Source organism: Chiloscyllium punctatum, chromosome 34 (genome assembly GCF_047496795.1).
Source record: "Chiloscyllium punctatum isolate Juve2018m chromosome 34, sChiPun1.3, whole genome shotgun sequence".
NCBI lineage: Eukaryota > Metazoa > Chordata > Chondrichthyes > Orectolobiformes > Hemiscylliidae > Chiloscyllium > Chiloscyllium punctatum.
This window is the reverse complement of record NC_092772.1, coordinates 56,606,788-56,627,266: the sequence shown is the minus strand read 5'-3', so window position 1 is coordinate 56,627,266 and position 20,479 is coordinate 56,606,788. Positions and strand designations below refer to the sequence as shown.

Below are 20,479 nucleotides of genomic sequence, written 5' to 3'. Positions count from 1 at the left end.
TTGTGGGACAATTTAGCATGGCCAATCCACCCTAACCTGCACATCTTTGGACAACGGGAGGAACCTGGAGCACCCAGACGTAACCCCACACAGAGACAGGGAGAATATGCAAACTCCACACAGACATTCACCTGAGAGTAGAATTGAACCCAGGTCTCTGGTACTGTGAGACAGCAGTGCTTACCACTGACTCCCTGTGCTGCCCCATCCTGAAGCAATGTTTGCCTTGTTGTAGACTGTCCCACATGAGGAACCATTCTCTCTCCATCCCCTTTGTCAATTCTTCCCTTTGGTGTCTTACATCATTCATATAGAACTTGTTTCCTTCTTCCAAATTCCAGAGAAACTGTCCCTTCAATCAGACAAATTCCTTGTCCCTGGAATGGTGTGAATCTCCTCTGAACTGCCTCTGATACAACTCCAGCCCTCCTCAAGTAAAGGGGTACTGAAACTTCCACTGTACTCCGGGTGTATTGCCAATGCCTTATACAGTTACAAAACTTTAGCTACTCTCCCACTTTTCTCTGAACTACCGCCGATGCAACTCCATCCCTCCTCAAGTACAGGGAACCAAATCTCTCCTTGGAACTCCGGGTGCGGGAACGCCAATTCCTGTATATTTGCAACAACAGCTTCCCTGCTTTTATCCTCCACGCTTACGTTCTGCATTCTGTTCCCGGCGCCTATCTAAGTGGCTTTATGTTCTGTGCACTGTGTAATTCAGCGAGTCCGTTTCTGAATACTTCTCACGTTCTTCTTTCAGAGCCACTGGCCCGGCCGGAGATTACGGCCGCTCCCTCGTACCCGGTGTATCTGGTGGGAGAAAATGTCACCCTGACGTGTGTAATCCCAAACCGTTTCACCCCTGTTCACATCCAGTTTCTGAAAGACTCTGCCCTCGTCACCAACAGCACTGGGAACCAGCGGCGATTCACCCACAGTGTCCTCCACCTCACCTCCATCGATGCGGGGAACTACACGTGTTCCTACCAGACCCTGGAGTATGGACGGTTGCTCTCGTCAGCCCCCAGTCTCCCAGTGAAAATCGCCGTCACTCGTGAGTCTGAATTCCTGCCGCATTGCACATCAGATGATTTCCATATCTGTTTAACGCAGAAAGAGAGAGACGAGTTAACATTGCTGGTTATAAACACAGAAAGCTGCTAGAGAAAGTCAGCAAGTCTGTGGAACGAGAGAGACAGAAACAGAGCTAATATGACAGAGTTGTACAGTGGCTCAGTGGTTAGCACTGCTGCCTCACAGCGCCAGGGACCCAGGGTCATATCCAACCTCGGGTGACTATCCATGTGGAGTTTGCGTGTTCTCCCTGTGTCTGTGCGGGTTACCTCCATGTGTTCCAGTCTCCTCCCACTGTCCAAAGATGTGCATGAAGGGGTGAATTAATCATGGGGAATTGCCCCAAAGTGTCCAGAGATGTGTAGGTTAGGGTGGATTAGCCACGGGGTAAAGCAGGGTTACAGGGATAGGATAGGATAGGATTGGGATGTGTCTGGGTGGGATGTTCTTCATAAGGTGAGTGTGGACCTGATGCTCACACACTGTAGGGATTCTATGATTACAGGTTATAAATTACAGAGAGAGTATTGGAGCTAAGCGCAGGTTTAGGGCCTTGTATCTGATCAAAGATAGTTTTGGCTTCAGAGGTAGTCTACAGAAGGTTCAATTGGTTGATCCCACGTAAAGAGGTTCTGTCTGATAAGGGAGAGGGTTGAATAGGTTTGACCTGACCTCATTCCAGTTCAGAAGAATGACCGGGTTGAAAATTCTTAGATAACTTGATTTGAAGGACGATGGAGAGAGAGTCTGGTACCAGAGGGGTATCGTCTCAGAAGAAAGAGGAAGACAGAGACAAGGAGGAATTTCTTCTCTCTGAGACAGTGAGCGTATCTGTTGAATTCTTTCCTGCAGAGGGCTGTTGAGGCTGGGTCATTGAGTGTATATTGAAAGCTGAAATGGAGAGATTATTAATCAGGAAGGGGGAATCGAAGGGGCGGGGGAGAAGTGGGGTTGAAGATAATCAGATCAGCCGTAATCATATTGAATGGTGGAGCAGGCTCGATGGGCTGAATGGCCTCCTCCTGCTTCTATGTCTCCTGCTGTGATAACACCCTGTCTCTCTCTCTCTCTCTGATCTTACAGAGCCCCGTGTCAGGCTGGTGAATGGCAGTGACTCATGTTCGGGGAGAGTGGAGGTGCAGTACAACGGAGAGTGGGGGACAGTGTGCGACCGTTCCTGGGACATCTCGGAAGCCAGGGTGGTGTGCCGCCAGCTGGGGTGTGGGTCAGCCGTGGCTGCACTTCCCGGGGCTGGGTTCGGACACGGGTCAGGAACGGTCTGGATGGACGAGGTGTCCTGCAGAGGGACAGAGCCGAGCCTCTGGGCGTGTCCATTCAGTGGATGGGGCCGGGGCAATTGTGGGCACCAGGAAGATGCCAGTGTGGTCTGTAACCCCAGTAAGGAATGTGGGAGGGGGAACCATCTGGAAAAGGGATGGGGGGGGGGGGAGTGAGTGGGCGGGAGTTACTGTCTCACACACACACACACACACACACACGTACACACATTCACATTCACACCCCCCACTCACCCCTCCCCCACACAGAGTCACACTTACACACACTGACTCTAACATACACTGACCCTGACATATATTGTCACACTCACACTCACTCACACTCTCTCCCTCACTCACATTCATTCTCACATATTGTCTCTCTCACATTTTCTCTTTCTCTCATAAATACTCTGCCTCATAAACTCTCTCAAAGTCTCTCTCTCAAAGTGTGTCTCTCTTTCACATTCTCTCTCTCACACTCCCTTTCTCATACTCTCTATCACACACTCTCCAGCAGCCTCTCTCACACAGTCTTACACACTTGCTCACACTCTCACTCTCACACACTCTTTCACACATACTCTCTCACACACTGTCTCACATTTCTCTCACAGTGTCTCTCTCTCAGACCCTCTCTGTCTCTCTTTCTCTCACATACATCTCTTTCTTTCTACCTCAAGCACTCTCTCTCACACTCTTTCTCTTGCACACTATCTCTCCCCATACACAAATACTCTTTCCCTCTCTCTCTCACCCCTTTCTCTCTCAGTCTCTCTCCCCCTCTCTCTCACACTCCCTCCGTTTCTTCCTCTCTCTCTCTGTTTCATACAGCCTCTCTCACAATAACCCCAATCCCTCTCTCTTTACAAACTGACAACAGCAGACCCCCTCCCCATGAGGGGGGAGCAGAGACTGTGATGGATGTGTCCCACAGTGATCGCGGTGAGGGGTGGGGGGGGTGTGAATGAGACACTAATCCTGATGCCCTTGTGTCCCCCCTCCGCCCCCCAGGCTCCCTGCTCCGACCCTTCATCACAATCACACCGGACATCCCCCTCCACGTGTCTGGGATCCCCCTGGCAATCCAGTGCCTGGCTCCGAAGGGGTACCTTGGGGGCCGCTTCCGCATCCTGAGGGGTACGTCTGTGGCCAAGGAGCACCGGCTGGACCCCGGCAGAAACGGAGCCGTTTTCCTGTACCGTAACGTGAGCACCAGCATCGGGGGGAGCTACAGCTGCCTGTACCAGAGGCTGGTCGCTGGCGTCTGGGTCACCTTCCGGGCCAGCCCCTCCATTCCCATCCGGGTCATAGGTGAGTCACGTTTCGGTGCCTTTCCCATCTCCGTCTTTGTAACCCGCTGTGCCAGCTCTTCCGTCAATGGGGAGACAGGGTGTCGAGGGAGGCGTGGAACCGTAAAATCACATTGGTATTTGCAGGTGCAGCCAGTATTGAAGCAGGCAGCTGGAATATTGTCCTCCATTGCTAGAGTGTTGTAGACAGAAAGACGCAGAGAGTGCAGGGACATAATTCCTTGAAAGTGGAATCGCAGGGAGGCAGAGTGGAAAAGGAGCTTGGATCGCAAACAAAAGTTGGTTTGCAGGTGCAGCAGGTAATTAAGGAGGTGACTGGAATATTGTCCTTCATTGCAGGAGGGGCGGAGCCTAAAACTGGGAGGTGATGCTGCAGCTGTATAGGGTGCTGGTCAGGTCACATCTGGATCACTGTGTACAGTTTTGGTCTCCTTACTTGAGAAAGGGTTTTCATGTCATTCCATTATAACATGTGTTTCGTCAACGCCAATTCGCCGCAATGGGTTTAACAAATTGGGGATGCGTTTCTAAAGTACAAATGTTTTAAACATGTGTTGCCTGTAATGCAGTTACAGCACCAACACTTTAAGTACTGTTCTACAGTGTGATGCTCTATAGCACGGGGTTGCACAAGAATAACACCAGCACGCTATGGAACATCTGGCACTGGAGGGCATGCACAGAGGAGGTTCACTGGATTGATTCCAGAATTGAGAGGGTTGTCTTATGAGGAGAGACTGAGTCGACTGGGATTATACTCACTTGGATTCAGAAGGGGCGGATCTCATAGAAACATAAACTTATGAAGGGAGTGGAGAAGATAGAAGCAGGGAGTTTGTTTCTACTGGTGGCTGCAACTAGAACTAGGGGCATAGCCTCCAAATAAAGGGGTGTAGATTTAGGACTCAGTTGAGGGGCAACTTCTTCACCCAGAGCGTTGTGAATCTGTGGAATTCCCTGCCCAGTGAAACAGTTGAGGCCACCTCGTTGAACGTTTATCAGGTAAAGATAGATTTTTGAAGAGTAAAGGAATTTCGGGTGACGGTGAGTGGGTGGGTAAGTGGGACTGACTCCATAAGAAAGGTCAGCCATGATCCTATTGACTGGCGGAGCGGGCTCGATGGGCCAGGTAGCCTACTCCTGCTCCTATTCCGTATCCTTGGCACACTTGCCTTCATCGGGCAGAGCATTGACTACAGCAGTTGGGACGTCATGTTGTGGTTGTTCAAGACACTGGTGAGGCCGCTTTTGGACCAGTGCATACAATTCTGGTCGCCCTGCTATAGAAAGGATGTTATTAAACTGGAAAGGGTGCAGGAAAGGATTTACAAAAGATGTGACTGGGAACTGGAGGGTTTGAGTTATAGGGAGAGGCTGAATCAGGTGGGCATTTTTCCCTGGTGTGTCGGAGGCTGAGGGGTGACCTAATTGAGGTTTACAAAATCATGAGGGGTATGGACAGGATAAATAGACAAGGTCTTTTCCCTGGGTGGGGGAGTCCAAAACTAGAGTGTATAGGTTTAGGTTGAGAGGGAAAAGGGACCTGGGGGGAAACATTCCCATGTGATATGTGCATGGAATGAGCTGCCAGAGGAGGTAGTGGAGATTGGTGTAATAATAACATTTAAAAGGTACATGAATAGGGAGGATTTAGAGGCGTACAGGCCATTCGTAGAAATGATGGAAACACCGAGTCTACACTGACCTTCCGAGGACCCACCCCTCCTATCCCTGTAACCCTACATTTCCCCTGACTAACCTACCCAGCCTGCACATCACCAGGCATTGTGGGACAATTTAGCATGGCCAATCCACCCTAACCTGCACATCTTTGGACTATGGGAGGAAACTGAGGTAACCCCACACAGAGACAGGGAGAATATGCAAACTCCACACAGACATTCACGTGAGAGTAGAATTGAACCCAGGTCCCTGGTTCTGTGAGACAGCAGTGCTTACCACTGACTCCCTGTGCTGCCCCATCCTGAAGCAATGTTTGTCTTGTTGTAGACTGTCCCACATGAGGAACCATTCTCTCTCCATCTCCTTTGTCAATCCTTCCCTTTGGTGTCTAACATCATTCATTTAGAACTCATCTCATTCTTCCAAATTCCTGAGAAACTGTCTCTTCTATCTGACAAACTCCTTGTTCCTGGAATTGAGTGAATCTCCTCCAAACTGCCTCTGATACAACTCTATCCCTCTTCAAGTAAAGGGGAACTGAAACTTTACACTGTACTCCGGGTGTATTGCCAATGCCTTATACATTTACAAAATTTTAGCTACTCTCCCACTTTTCTCTGAACTACCGCCGATGCAACTCTATCCCTCCTCAAGTACAGGGAAACCAAAACGTTCCACGGTACCCCAGGTGAGAAAACGCCAATTCCTTGTGTACTTACGTACTGAGGGAGGATATTCACGGAAATACATCCAGGGAAGGTATTTGGGTGGAACTGAGAAATAAGAAAGGGATGATCACCTTATTGGGATTGTATTATAGACCCCCTAATAATCAGAGGGAAATTGAGAAACAAATTTTTAAGGAGATCTCAGTTATCTGTAAGAATAGTAGGGTGGTTAAGGTCGGGGATTTTAACTTTCCAAACATAGACTGGGACTGCCAGAGAGTTAAGGGTTTAGATAGAGAGGAATTTGTTATGTGCGTACAATACAACTTTCTGATTCAGCATGTGAATGGAGAAGGTGCAAAACTTGACCTACTCTTGGGAACTAAGGCAGGGCAGGTGACTGAGGTGTCAGTGGGGGAGCACTTTGGGGCCAGCGACCATAATTCTATTAGATTTAAAATAGTGATGGAAAAGGATAGACCAGATCTAAAAGTTGAAGTTCTAAATTGGAGAAAGGCCAATTTTGACAGTATTAGGCAAGAACTTTTGAAAGCTGTTTGGGGGCAGATGTTCGCAGGTAAAGGGACGGCTGGAAAATGGGAAGCCTTCAGAAATGAGATAATGAGAATCCAGAGAAAGTATATTCCTGTTAGGGTGAAAGGAAAGGCTAGTAGGAATAGGGAATATTGGATGACTAAAGAAATTGAGGATTTGTTTAAGAAAAAGAAGGAAGCATATGTAAGGTATAGACAGGATAGATCGAGTGAATCCTTAGAAGAGTAGAAAGGAAGTAGGAGTGTACTTAAGAGGGAAATCAGGAGGGCAAAAATGAGATACCTTTGGCAAATAGAATTAAGGAAAATCCAAAGGGTTTTTACAAATGCATTAAGGATAAAAGGGTAACTAGGGAGAGAATAGGGCCCCTCAAAGATCAGCAAGGCGGCCTTTGTGTGGAGCCACCGAAAATGGGGGAGATACTAAATGAGTATTTTACATCAGTATTTACTGTGGAAAAGGATATGGAAGATATAAAATGTAGGGAAATAGATGGTGATATCTTGCAAAATGTCCAGATTACAGCGGAGGAAGTGCTCGATGTCTTGAAACAGGTAAAGGTGGATAAATCCCCAGAACCTGCTCAGGTGTACCCGAGAACTCTGTGGGAAGCTAGAGAAGTGATTGCTGGGCCTCTTGCTGAGATATTTGTATCATCGATAGTCACAGGTGAGGTGCTGGAAGACTGGAGGTTGGCTAACGTGGTGCCACTGTTTAAGAAGGGCGGTAAAGACAAGCCAGGGAACTATAGACCGGTGAGCCAAGTTGTTGAAGGGAATCCTGAGGGATAGGATGTAAATGTATTTGGAAAGGCAAGGATTGATTAGGGATAGTCAACATGGCTTTGTGCGTGGGAAATCATATCTCACAAACTTGATTGAGCTTTTTGGGGAAGTAACAAAGAAGATTGATGAGGGCAGAACAGTAGATGTGATCTATATGGACTTCAGTAAGGTGTTCGACAAGGTTTCTCATGGGAGACTGACTAGCAAGGTTAGATCTCATGGAATACAGGGAGAACTAGCCATTTGGATACAGAACTGGCTCAAAGGTAGAAGACAGAGGGTGGTGGTGGAGGGTTGTTTTTCAGACTGGAGGCCTGTGACCAGTGAAGTGCCACAATGATCGGTGCTGGACTCTCTACTTTGTGTCATTTACATTAATGATTTATATGCGAACATAAGAGGTACAGTTAGTAAGTTTGCAGATGACACCGAAATTGGAGGTGTAGTGGACAGCGAAGAGGGTTACCTCAGATTACAACGGGATCTTGACCAGATGGGCCAATGGGCTGAGAAGTGGCAGATGGAGTTTAATTCAGATAAATGCGAGGTGCTGCATTTTGGGAAAGCAAATCTTAGCAGGACTTATACACTTAATGGTAAGGTCCTAGGGAGTGATGCTGAACAAAGAGACCTTGGAGCGCAGGTTCATAGCTCCTTGAAAGTCGAATCGCAGGTAGATAGGATAGTAAAGAAGGCGTTTGGTATGCTTTCCTTTATTGGTCAGAGTATTGAGTACAGGAGTTGGGAGGTCATGTTGCGGCTGTACACGACATTGGTTCAGCCACTGTTGGAATATTGCGTGCTATTCTGGTCTCCTTCCTATCGGAAAGATGTTGTGAAACTTGAAAGGGTTCAGAAAAGATTTACAAGGATGTTGCTAGGGTTGGAGGATTTGAGCTACAGGGAGAGGCTGAACAGGCTGGGGCTGTTTTCCCTGGAGCATCGGAGGCTGAGGGGTGAACTTAGAGAGGTTTACAAAATTATGAGGAGCATGGATAGGATAAATAGACAAAGTCTTTTCCCTGGGGTCAGGGAGTCCAGAACTAGAGGCCATGGGTTTAGGGTCAGAGGGGAAAGATATAAAGAGACCTAAGGGGCAACGTTTTCACATAGAGGGTGGTACAGGTATGGAATGAGCTGCCAGAGGAAGTGGTGGAGGCTGGTACAATTCAAACATTTAAGAGGCATTTGGATGGGTATATGAATAGGAAGGGATTGGAGGGATATGGGCCGGGTGCTGGCAGGTGGGACTAGATTGGGTTGGGATATCTGGGTCAGCATGGATGGGTTGGACCGAAGGGTCTGTTTCCATGTTGTACATCTCTATGACTCTATAAACAACAGCTTCCCTGCTTTTATCCTCCACGCTTACTTTCTGCACTCTTGCTGGCGCCTATCTGTGTTGTTTCACTTTCTGTCCACTGTGTAATTCCGAGAGTCTGTTTCTGAAGGTTTCTCATGTTCTTCTTTCAGAGCCACTGGCCCGGCCGGAGATTATGGCCGCTCCTTCGTACCCGGCGTATCTGGTGGGAGAAAATGTCACCGTGACGTGTGTAATCCCAAACCGTTTCACCCCTGTTCACATCCAGTTTCTGAAAGACTCTGCCCTCGTCACCAACAGCACTGGGAACCAGCGGCGATTCACCCACAGTGTCCTCCATCTCACCTCCATCGATGCGGGGAACTACACGTGTTCCTACCAGACCCAGAAGTATGGACGGTTGTTCTCATCAGCCGCCAGTCTCCCAGTGAAAATCGCCCTCACTCGTGAGTATGAACACCTGCTGTATTGCACAGCGGACGCTTTCCGAATCTGATTAACGCAGAAAGAGAGAGGCAGAGTTACCTTTTCAGGTTATAAACACAGAAAGTTGCTGGAGAAAGTCAGCAACTCTGTGGAGCAAGAGAGAGAAAGAAACAGAGTATAAATTTACAGAGAGGCATGGTGGATCATGGGTTCGCTCTGCTGCCTCACAGCACCAGATTCCTGATGAAGGGCTTTTGCCCGAAACATCGATTTTACTGCTCCTCGGATGCTGCCTGAACTGCTGTGCTCTTCCAGCACCACTAATCCAGAATCTGGTTTCCAGCATCTGCAGTCATTGTTTATACCTCACAGCACCAGGGACCTGGGTTCACTTCCACCCTTGGGCGGCTGTCACTGTGGGTTTCCTTCGGGTGCTCCGATTTCATCCCACAGTCCAAAGATATGCAGGTTAGGGTCGATTGGCCATGGGGAATTGCCCCAAAGGGTACACGAATGTATGGGTTAGGTGGATTAGCGAAGGGGATAAAGCAGGGTTATCGGGATAGGATAAGGATGCCTCTGGGTGGAACGTTCTTCAGACGGCTTCAGAGGCAGTTGACAGAAGGTTCGATTGGCTGTGGTCCCATGTAAGGAGGGACCCTCAAATAGTGGAGAGGGTTGAATAGGTTGGCCCTGTCCTCATTCCAGCTTCAAAGAATTAGCAGTGACCAAGTAACTTAATTTGAAGGATGATGGAGAGAGAAGTTGTTTCCCTTCGTGTGAGAGAGTCTGGGACCAGAGAGGCTCTCCGAGACGGGGAGTGTATATCTGTTGAATTCTTTACTGCAGAGGGCTGTTGAGGCTGGGTCATTGAGCGTATATTGAAAGCTGAAATGGAGAAATTATTAATCAAGAAGGGGTGATCGAGGGGGATACGGGAGAAGTGAGGTTGAGGATGATCACATCAGCCATGATCCTCGGGCAACTTCTCGCCTCGGGTGACTGTCTGTGTGGAGTTTGCACATTCTACCCGCGTCTGCGTGGGTTTCCTCCGGGTGCTCCAGTTTCCTCCCATGGTCCAAAGGTGTGCAGATCAGGTGAATTGGCCATGTTAAATTGCCTGGAATGTTAGGTGGATTAGTCAGCAGTAAATGTAGGGGGGTGGTTTGCTCTTCGGAGGGTCGGTGTGGATTTGTTGGGCCAACGGAACTTTTTCCACACTGTAGGGAATCTAATCTAATCCATTCCTATTGAATGGTGGAGCAGGCTTGATGGGCTGAATGGCCTCCTTCTGCTTCTATGTCTCCTGCTGTGATAACACCCTGTCTCTCTCTCTCTCTCTCTCTGATCTTACAGAGCCCCGTGTCAGGCTGGTGAATGGCAGTGACTCATGTTCGGGGAGAGTGGAGGTGCAGTACAACAGAGAGTGGGGGACAGTGTGCGACCGTTCCTGGGACATCTCGGAAGCCAGGGTGGTGTGCCGCCAGCTGGGGTGTGGGTCAGCCGTGGCTGCACTTCCCGGGACTGGGTTCGGACACGGGTCAGGAATGGTCTGGATGGACGAGGTGTCCTGCGGAGGGACAGAGCCGAGCCTCTGGGCGTGTCCATTCAGTGGATGGGGCCGGGGCAATTGTGGGCACCAGGAAGATGCCAGTGTGGTCTGTAACCCCAGTAAGGAAAGGGGCAGGGGGAACCATCTGGGAAAGGGTCAGGGGAGTGGGCGGGAGTTACTGTCTCACATACACACACACACACAGACACACACACACTATCACTCACTCTCACTCACGCACTCACACAATCTCACACACACACACTCTCACTCACACACTCTCATGCACTTTCACACCCTCTTACTCACTTTCACACACACTCACACTCATGCAGACTCTCACATTCACGTACACTCATGTCCACACCCACACTTGCACAAACACACGCTCACTCTCTCCCCCTCTCTCATTCATTCTCACACATTGTCTTGCTCAAACTCTATCTTTCTTGCTCATAAATACTCTGCCTCATAAACTCTGTCTCTGTCTCTGTCTCTCTCTCTCACTCTATCGCTCTTTCACTTTCTCTCTCTCTCACTCCTTTTCTCATACACTCTCCCACAGCCTGACTCTCTCTCTTTTACACTTTCTCACTCACACTCTCTTTCTCTCACACTTTCTCTTGCAAACTGTGTCTCTCGTACACACACACTCACTCCCTCTCTCCCACCCTGTTCCTCTCTGTGTGTGTCTCATACAGCCTCTCCCATGATAACCCCAACCCCTCTCCCTTCACAAATCGACAACAACAGCCCAACTCACCCCATGAGGGGGGAGCAGAGACTGTGATCGAGGTGTCCCACAGTGATAGCGGTGAGGGGTGGGGGGAAGTGAATGAGACACTAATCCTAATGACCTTATGTCCCCCCCTCCCTCCCCCCCAGGCGTCCTGCTCCGACCTTTCATCACAATCACACCGGACATCCCGCTCCACGTGTCTGGGATCCCCCTGGCAATCCAGTGCCTGGCTCCAAAGGGGTACCTTGGGGGCCGCTTCCGCATCCTGAGGGGTACGTCTGTGGCCAAGGAGCACCGGCTGGACCCCGGCAGAAACGGAGCTGTTTTCCTGTACCGTAACGTGAGCACCAGCATCGGGGGGAGCTACAGCTGCCTGTACCAGAGGCTGGTCGCTGGCGTCTGGGTCACCTTCCGGGCCAGCCCCTCCATTCCCATCCGGGTCATAGGTGAGTCACGTTTCGGTGCCTTTCCCGTCTCTGTCTTTGGAACCCGCTGTGCCAGCTCTTCCGTCAATGGGGAGACAGGGTGTCGAGGGAGGCGTGGAACTGTAAAATCACATTGGTATTTGCAGGTGCAGCCAGTATTGAAGCAGGCAGCTGGAATATTGTCCTCCATTGCTAGAGTGTTGGAGAACAGAGAGACCCAGGGTGGTGCAGGGACATAATTCCTTGAAAGTGGAATCGCAGGGAGGCAGAGCGGAAAAGGAGCTTGGATCGCAAACAAAAGTTGGTTTGCAGGTGCAGCAGGTAATTAAGGAGGCGACTGGAATATTGTCCTTCATTGCAGGAGGGGCGGAGCCTAAAACTGGGAGGTGATGCTGCAGCTGTATAGAGCGCTGGTCAGGTCACATCTGGATCACTGTGTACAGTTTTGGTCTCCTTACTTGAGAATGGGTTTTCATGTTGTTCCATTATAACACGTGTTTTGTCAGAATGGGTTCGCCATTATGGGAATGACAAATTGGGGATGTTGTATCTAAAGCGCGAATGTTTTAAACATGTGTTAGCTGTAATGTGATTATGGCGCCAACACTTTAAGCACTGTTTTACAATGTGACTTTTCTATAACATGGGGTTGCACAAGAACACTACCATTGCATTACAGAAGAACTGGCTGTACCGGTATTGGAGGGGGTGTAGAGAAGGTTCATGGGGTCGATGCTGGAGTTGACACAGTTGGTTTATGAGGAGAGATTGAGTAGACTGGGACAATATTCCTTAAAACCATAAGGAGCAGAAATTAGGCCATTCAGCCCATCGACTTTGCTTCGCCATTTCGTCATGGCTGATAAGTTTCTCAACCCCATTCTCACACTTTCTTCCCAAAACCCTTCCTACTCAAGAACCCATCTCCTAACCTGTCCAAATCATTCTGCAGCCTCCCCGCCTCCTCAATGCCGACCTGTCGCTCTTCCTATCTTTGTATCATCTGCAAACTTTGCCAGAACCCGCCCCCAATTCCTTCATCTAGATCATTAATGTATAAAGTGAAAAGCTGTGGTCCCAACACTGGGCCTTGTGGAACGCCATTTGTCACCGGCTGCCATCCTGAGAAAGATCCTTTTATACCCAGTCTCTACTTTCTGTCAGACAGTCAGACTTCTATCCATACTAGCATCTTGCCTCTAACATCATGGGCCCTTATCTGACTCAGTAGCCTCCTGTGTGCCACCTCGTCAAAGACCTTTGTAAGGTCCAGGTGGATAACATCCATTGACTCTCCTTAGTCTAATCTGGTCCTTACTTAGCTATAGAGATGTACAGCATGGAAACAGACCCTTCGGTCCAACCCGTCCATGCTGACCCAGATATCCCAATCCAATCTAGTCCCACCTGCCAGCACCCGGCCCATATCCCTCCAAACCCTTCCTATTCATATACCCATCTAAATGCCTCTTAAATGTCATTGTACCAGCCTCCATCACATCCTCTGGCAGCTCATTCCATACACATACCACCCTCTGCGTGAAAAAGTTGCCCTTACAGGCATGACCTCCCCTTGATGAAACCATGCTGACTTTGCCCTATTTTACCACACACTTCCAAGTATTCAGAAATCTCATCCTTCACAATGGATTCCCAATCTTACCCATGACTGAAGTTAGGCTAACCAGTCTGTAATTTTCCATCTTTTGCCTTACTCCCTGTTTAAACAAGGGTGTCACGCTAGCGATTTTCCAGTCTTCTAGGAACTTCCCTAACTCTAGTGATTCCTAAAAGATCACCACCAGTGCCTCCACCATCTCTTCAGCTGTCCCTCTCAGAACTCTGAAAAAAAGGAGAAAGTGAGGACTGCAGATGCTGGAGATCAGAGCTGAAAATGTGTTGCTGGAAAAGCGCAGCAGGTCAGGCAGCATCCAAGGAGCAGGAGAATTGACATTTCGGGCATAAGCCCTTCTTCAGGAATGAGGAAGGTGTGCCAAGCAGGCTAAGATAAAAGGTAGGGAGGAGGGACTTGGGGGAGGGGCGTTGGAAATGCGATAGGTGGAAGGAGGTTAAGGTGAGGGTGATAGGCCGGAGAGGGGGTGGGGGCGGAGAGGTCAGGAAGAAGATTGCAGGTCAAGAAGACGGTGCTGAGTTCGAGGGTTGGGACTGAGATAAGGTGGGGGGAGGGGAAATGAGGAAGCTGGAGAAATCTACATTCATCCCTTGTGGTTGGAGGGTTCCTAGGCAGAGGATGAGGCGCTCTTCCTCCAGGCATCGTATTGCCATGGTCTGGCGATGGAGGAGGCCAAGGACCTGCATGTCCTTGGCGGAGTGGAAGGGGGAGTTAAAGTGGTCAACCACGGGGTGTTTGAGTTGGTTGGTGCGGGTGTCCCAGAGGTGTTCCCTGAAACGTTCCCCAAGTAGGCGGCCTGTCTCCCCAATGTAGAGGAGGCCACATCGGGTGCAATGGCTGCAATAAATGATGTGTGTGGAGATGCAGGTGAATTTGTGACGGATATGGAAGGATCCCTTGGGGCCTTGGAGGGAAGTGAAGGGGGAGGTGTGGGCGCAAGTTTTGCATTTCTTCCGGTTGCAGGGGAAGGTGCCGGGAATGGAGGTTGGGTTGGTGGGGGGGTGTGGACCTGACGAGGGAGTCGCGGAGGGAGTGGTCTTTCCGGAATGCAGGTAGGGGAGGGGAGGGAAATATATCCTTGGTGGTGGGGTCTGTTTGAAGGTGGCGGAAATGATGAAGGATGCTATGATATATCTGGAGGTTGGTGGGGTGGTAGGTGAGGACCAGTGGTGTTCTGTCTTGGTGGAGATTGGAGGGGCGGGGTTCAAGGGCGGAGAGAGGGAAGTGGAGGAGATGCGGTGGAGAGCATTGTCAACCGTGTCTGAGGGGAAATTGCGGTCTTTGAAGAAGGAGGCCATCTGGGTTGTACGGTATTGGAACTGGTCCTCCTGGGAGCAGATGCGGCGGAGACGAAGGAATTGGGAATATGGGATGGTGTTTTTACAGGGGGCAGGGTGGGAGGAGGTGTAGTCTAGGTAGCTGTGGGAGTCGGTTGGTTTATAGTAAATGTCCGTTTTGAGTCAGTCACCCGAGATAGAAATGGAGAGGTCTAGGAAGGGGAGGGAGGAGTCTGAGACGGTCCAGGTGAATTTGAGGTCGGGGTGGAAGGTGTTGGTAAAGTGGATGAACTGTTCAACCTCCTCGTGGGAGCACGAGGCAGCGCCGATACAGTCATCGATGTAGCGGAGGAAAAGGTGGGGGGTGGTGCCAGTGTAGCTGCGGAAGATGGACTGTTCCACATATCCTACGAAGAGGCAGGCATAGCTGGGGCCCGTGGCTACTCCTTTGGTTTGGAGGAAGTGGGAGGATTGGAAAGAGAAGTTGTTCAGGGTGAGGACCAGTTCAGTCAGTCGAAGGACGGTGTCAGTGGAAGGGTATTGGTTAGGTTGGCAGGAAAGGAAGGAGCAAACATTTTTCACCACTCAGAACTCTGCGGTGTAGTCCGTCTGGTCCAGGTGATATATCCACCTTCAGGCCATTCAGCTTTTCTAGCACCTTCTCCTTATTAGTTTGGATTTAGAAGTGACGAGGGGTGGAATCTCTGGTGAGTGAAAATAGAACTAGGGGAGAACAGACTCCAAATAAGGGGGAGCAGATTTCGGATTGGGTTGAGGAGGAACTTCTTCACCCAGAGGGCTGTGAATCTGTGGAATTCCCTGCCCAGTAAAACAGATGAGGCCACCTCGTTGAATGTTTATAAGGTAAAGATAGATGTTTGAACAGTAAAGGAATTTCAGGTGACGGTGAGTGGGTGGGTAAGTGGGACTGACTCCATAAGAAAGGTCAGCCATGATCCTATTGACTGGTGGAGCGGGCTCGATGGGCCAGGTAGCCTACTCCTGCTCCAATTCCGTATCCTTGGCACACTTGTCTTCATCGGTCTGAGCATTGACTACAGCTGTTAGGATGTCATGTTGTGGTTGTTTAAGACACTGGTGAGGCCGCTTTTGGAAAACTGAGTACAATTCTGGTCTCCCTGCTATAGGGAGGATGTTATTAAACTGAAAAGTGTGCAGAAAAGATTTAGAGGGCTTTTGCTTGTGCTCTTGACCTGTAAGACTGCACTATTGTCTCCATCTTAAACTGATGACCCTTATTCTCTGAGGTGATGCTCTCTGCTCTCAAACTACTCTTCAGGTGGAAAAAGGTATTAGTCACCTTTAGATTGTGGTAAATTTCCAAATTTGGGATCTTTTCAGTATGGCAAACTGTAATTAATGGTGGGCCACAGGAATCAATGCCAGGACCATAATTATTCACAATATACATCAGCGACCCGGATGAAGGAAAGTGAATGGACTGTCAGCATGTTTGCAGTTGTCCCCAAATAGATGGGAAGGTAGATGCTGAGGATGATGCAAAGTGGGATTTAGACAGGGTTCAATGGTGGGCAAACAGATGGAATTTAATGAGGGGAGGTGTGAGGTGATGCAGGAGGAAGAGAGGAGATGAAGATTAGTGAAACAGGAGAAAGACTGCGGAAAGCCCCAGGAAAGAGGGATCGTGGAGAAGAAGCAAATGGGGTACAACAAAAACTGTACCAGGCACTAGCCAGACCACAACTGGGACATGGTGAGGAGTTTTGATTACTTATACTTGAGGAACGATGGTGTTATATTGGAAGCAGTTCAGAGAAAGGTGAGGGAGTAGCTAAAGTGTTGTCACAACAGTACAAGGTATTGGCACTTCTGCACTCAGAGTACCGCATAGAGTTCCGGTTCTTACTCGAGGAGGGATGGAGTTTCATCGGAGGTAGCTCAGAGAAAAGAGGGAGAGTAGCTAAAGTGTCATAACTGTACAATTGTTTCTGCTCCTGGAGTACCCTGTGTAGTTTTTGTCCCGTTTACTTGAGGAGGGATGGAGTTGTATTGGACGGAGTTCAGAGGAGATACACTCAATCAATTCCAGAGATGATGGGTTTGTCTTATGGAGAAAGATGGAGAACTTTAGGTCTATAGGAGTTTAGATGGGTAACAGAACAGAATGCAGAATATAGTGTCACAATGACAGAGAAAGACCAACTCTAACATCTGAGAGGTCCATTCATGAGTCTGATAACAACGAGGAATATGCTGTTCTTGAATCTGTTGGTACAACTTTAGACTTCCCTACCTGGGGAAAAGACCTTGGCTATTTACTTTTTCTATGTCCTCATGATTTTATCAACCTCTATAAAGTCACCCTTCAGCCTCTGATACTCTGGGGAAAACGTCCCAGCCTCTCCTTGTAACTCAAAGTCTTGGTAACATCCTTTATTGCACCCTTTCCAGTTTAATAAGAGTGACCAGTATAGCAGGGTGACCCGTATTGAATGCAATATTCCAAAAGCAGCCACATCAATGTCCTATACAGCCATAACATCACATCCCAATGGCTATACTCATTGCTCTGACTGATGAAGGCAAGGATGCCAAGTGCCTTCTTCGCTGTCTTGTTTACCTGTGACTCCACTTTCAAAGAACTATAAACCTACATCCCAAAGTCCCTTGGTTCGGCAGGACCTTACTATTAAACCCTACCCTGATTTGCCTTACCAAAATGCAACATGTCATGCTTATCTATATTAAACTCTATCTCCAACTTCAGTGTACATTGCATCACCAATTTTGGTGTCATCTGCAAACTTACTAACCATTCCACTCCTAGGTCTCTCTGTTTGACAACATTCCTCAGGGCCCGACCATTAAATGTGTAAGTCCTGCCTGGTTTACTTTCCTGCATCACCTTCCATCAGTCTACCTGCTCAGAGTTGCTTTGGGGAACAAAGTAGATTAGATTACTTACAGTGTGGAAACAGGCCCTTCGGCCCAACAAGTCCACACCGCCCCGCCGAAGCGCAACCCACCCATACCCCTACATCTACCCCTTACCTAACACTACGGGCAATTTAACATGGCCAATCCACCCTAACCTGCACATCTTTGAACTGTGGGAGGAAACCGGAGCACCCGGAGGAAACCCACGCAGACACGGGGAGAACGTGCAAACTCCACACAGTCAGTCGCCTGAGGCAGGAATTGAACCCGGGTCTCTGGCGCTGTGAGGCAGTCGTGCTAAGCACTGTGCCACCGTGCCGCCCACTAAGTAAGCCCTTACATTAGATCAAAGCTTCATAACAGATCTTCTATTAAAAGATATCACAGCTCTTTGGGCCTAATGTATGCGGCTCTCTCGATTGAGCTCTGAGCTCAGTTGGTTGAAAATGATCTTGCCTGTCCCTCCTGTTTCAGATCCTCCAACAGAGCCCAGCATTTCTCTGAGCCCTGCGTTCCCTGTCTATCTAGCGGGAGAGATGGTCACCATTGAGTGTGTTCTTCCCAACGGCAAGTCCCCAGCTCAATTCCGGTTACAAAAGGACTCGATCTCCATCGTGGATGATGCCACCAACCGACGGTCCCTCAGATACACGATTCAGAACCTTACCAGCAGCAGCCAAGGACTCTACACGTGTTCCTACAAGACCATGGTGTCTGGTCTCTGGGTCACTTCATCTCCAAGTCAGTCTGTCCCCATCGTTCTGACAAGTGAGTCGCAGCTCCGCCTGGGTCTATGATGTTAATGCTTTCTGAGGGATTCCTGCTCCCTTAGATGTAGTAGCAGGAGTATGCCATTCAGCCCATTTAGTCCACTCCTGTCACAAACCACTACCTTACTAGTCCCCAATTCTATTTGCCCAGCCCTTTGCCCATAGCCTTGGCATCACAAGCACCTGTCTTGAGCCTTCTTCAATGTGTTGAGTGTTTCTGTCTCTCCTGCTCTGACAGACAGGTGGATAAATCGCCTGAGACCTTATCAGGTGTATCCCCGAACCTTGTGGGAAGCTAGGAAAGTGATTGCTGGGCCCCTTGCTGAGACATTTACATCATCGATAGACACAAGTGAGGTGCCAAAAGACTGGACAGTGGCTAATGTGGTGCCATTATTTAAGAAAGGTGGTAAGGAAAAGACCAGTGAGCCTCACATCGGTGATGGGTAAGATATTGGAGGGGATTCTGAGGGTCAGGATTTATTTGAGTTTGGAAAGTCAAGGACTGATGAGGGACAGTCAACATGGCTTTCTGCGTGGGAAGTCATGTCTCATCAACTTGACTGAGTTTTTGGAAGAAGTGACAAAGAAGATTAATGAAAGAAGTGCGGGGGGACATTGTCTATAAAGACTTCAGTAAGGCGTTCAACATGGTTCTGTATGGTAGACTGGTTAGCTGGGCTCGATCACATGGAATCCAGGGAGAGTTGGCCAGTTAGGCACAAAATTGGCTCTCAGTTAGGAGGCAGGGTGTTTGTGGAAAGTTGCTTTTCGGACTGGAGGCCTGTGACCAGCGGTGTGCCACAAGGATCGGCGCAGGGTCCGATGCTTGTCATCATTTATATAAATGATTTGGATCTGAAAAGAGGAGTGATGGTTAGTACACTTGCAGATGACACCAAGATTGGTGGTGTAGCAAACAGCGAAGAAGGTCATCTCAGAGTACAACAGGACCTTGGTCAGATGGGCCAATGGACTGAGGAGTGGCCGATGGAATTTAATTTAGATAAATGTGAGGTGCTGTATTTTGGAAAGGCAAATCAGGGTTTATACACTTAATAATAGTGACCTAGGGAATGTTGCCAAACGCAAAGACCTTGGGATGCAGGTTCACAGCTCCTTGAAAGTGGAGTCATGGAGATCCAAGATGGCGGCGACTCAGCAAGTCTGAGTCTATAGTGCTCCTCCCAAGACCTAGGCAAAGTGGGCCATCCTGCTCCACCACACTCACCAAATCAACTAAAAATTGTTTTTATTTAATGTTATTAGTGGTTTAGTACTAAATTTATACAGTTCGGTCTCCTGTAAAAATGACTAGGGGGAAAAGAGCCGGCAGCTCTCAGCAAGCAGGAGCCGCCCCCCCACCCTCCCCAGCTGCGGCAGAGGCGTCCGCAGTCGCCCCGGGGGACCTACCTACAGTGGTGAGCCTCGCGAAAATAATCTCCAAACTCAACGCAAAGATCGATGCTTTCATAGAAGAGGCCCGAAGTCGGTGGAATTCACACTTGGATGCGCTACAAAAGCACAGCCGAGACATCGAAGAAATTGAATGCCGAGTCGGAGGGGCGGGGCTAAAGGCTGCGACCTCCGAGGCCATTGCAGAATCGGCCGTGGATTGGGTTGAGGTTGTTGAACAAAATATTCGTTTGCTGGGCCTTCCCAAACGGAAAGAAGAAGACGGCCAGCTTACAAGGTTCCTTGAACAGTGGCTTCCACAGTTATTGAATCTGGAGGCTGGATCAGGCCAGGTAAGGGTAGAATAGGCCTACAGGGTCGCAATACGCAGGTCCGGCTCGAACCAGCACCCCCGCCCGGTCCCGTTCGGCTGCAGAGCTATAAGGTGAGGCAGATGCTTTTGGAAGCCTCCAGAAATCTTGGGAAAGATCCACAAGCCATGACTCATAAAGGATCCAAGATTATGTTATTTCAAGACTTTTCCTCAGCTTTGGTCCGAAAGAGGAAGGCGTTTGATGAAGCAAAGAAGCATTTAAGGGATTTAAACATTCAATACTCCTTGCGCTACCCAGCTATACTACGCTTTCGCCATGAAGGGTCCGTG

General features: G+C 49.1%; 1 protein-coding gene across 1 annotated transcript in view; it reads left to right on the top strand.

The window, feature by feature from the left end:
- LOC140458877 (uncharacterized) overlaps window positions 1–20,479 on the top strand; it is a 62,762-nt gene that overhangs the window by 12,590 nt on the left and 29,693 nt on the right. The window contains exons 7-13 of the mRNA XM_072553610.1: window positions 764–1,057; window positions 2,161–2,475; window positions 3,369–3,668; window positions 8,832–9,125; window positions 10,462–10,776; window positions 11,543–11,842; window positions 18,125–18,418. Coding sequence (XP_072409711.1) covers window positions 764–1,057; window positions 2,161–2,475; window positions 3,369–3,668; window positions 8,832–9,125; window positions 10,462–10,776; window positions 11,543–11,842; window positions 18,125–18,418 — 2,112 coding nt within the window. The remainder of the gene's footprint in view (window positions 1–763; window positions 1,058–2,160; window positions 2,476–3,368; window positions 3,669–8,831; window positions 9,126–10,461; window positions 10,777–11,542; window positions 11,843–18,124; window positions 18,419–20,479) is intronic.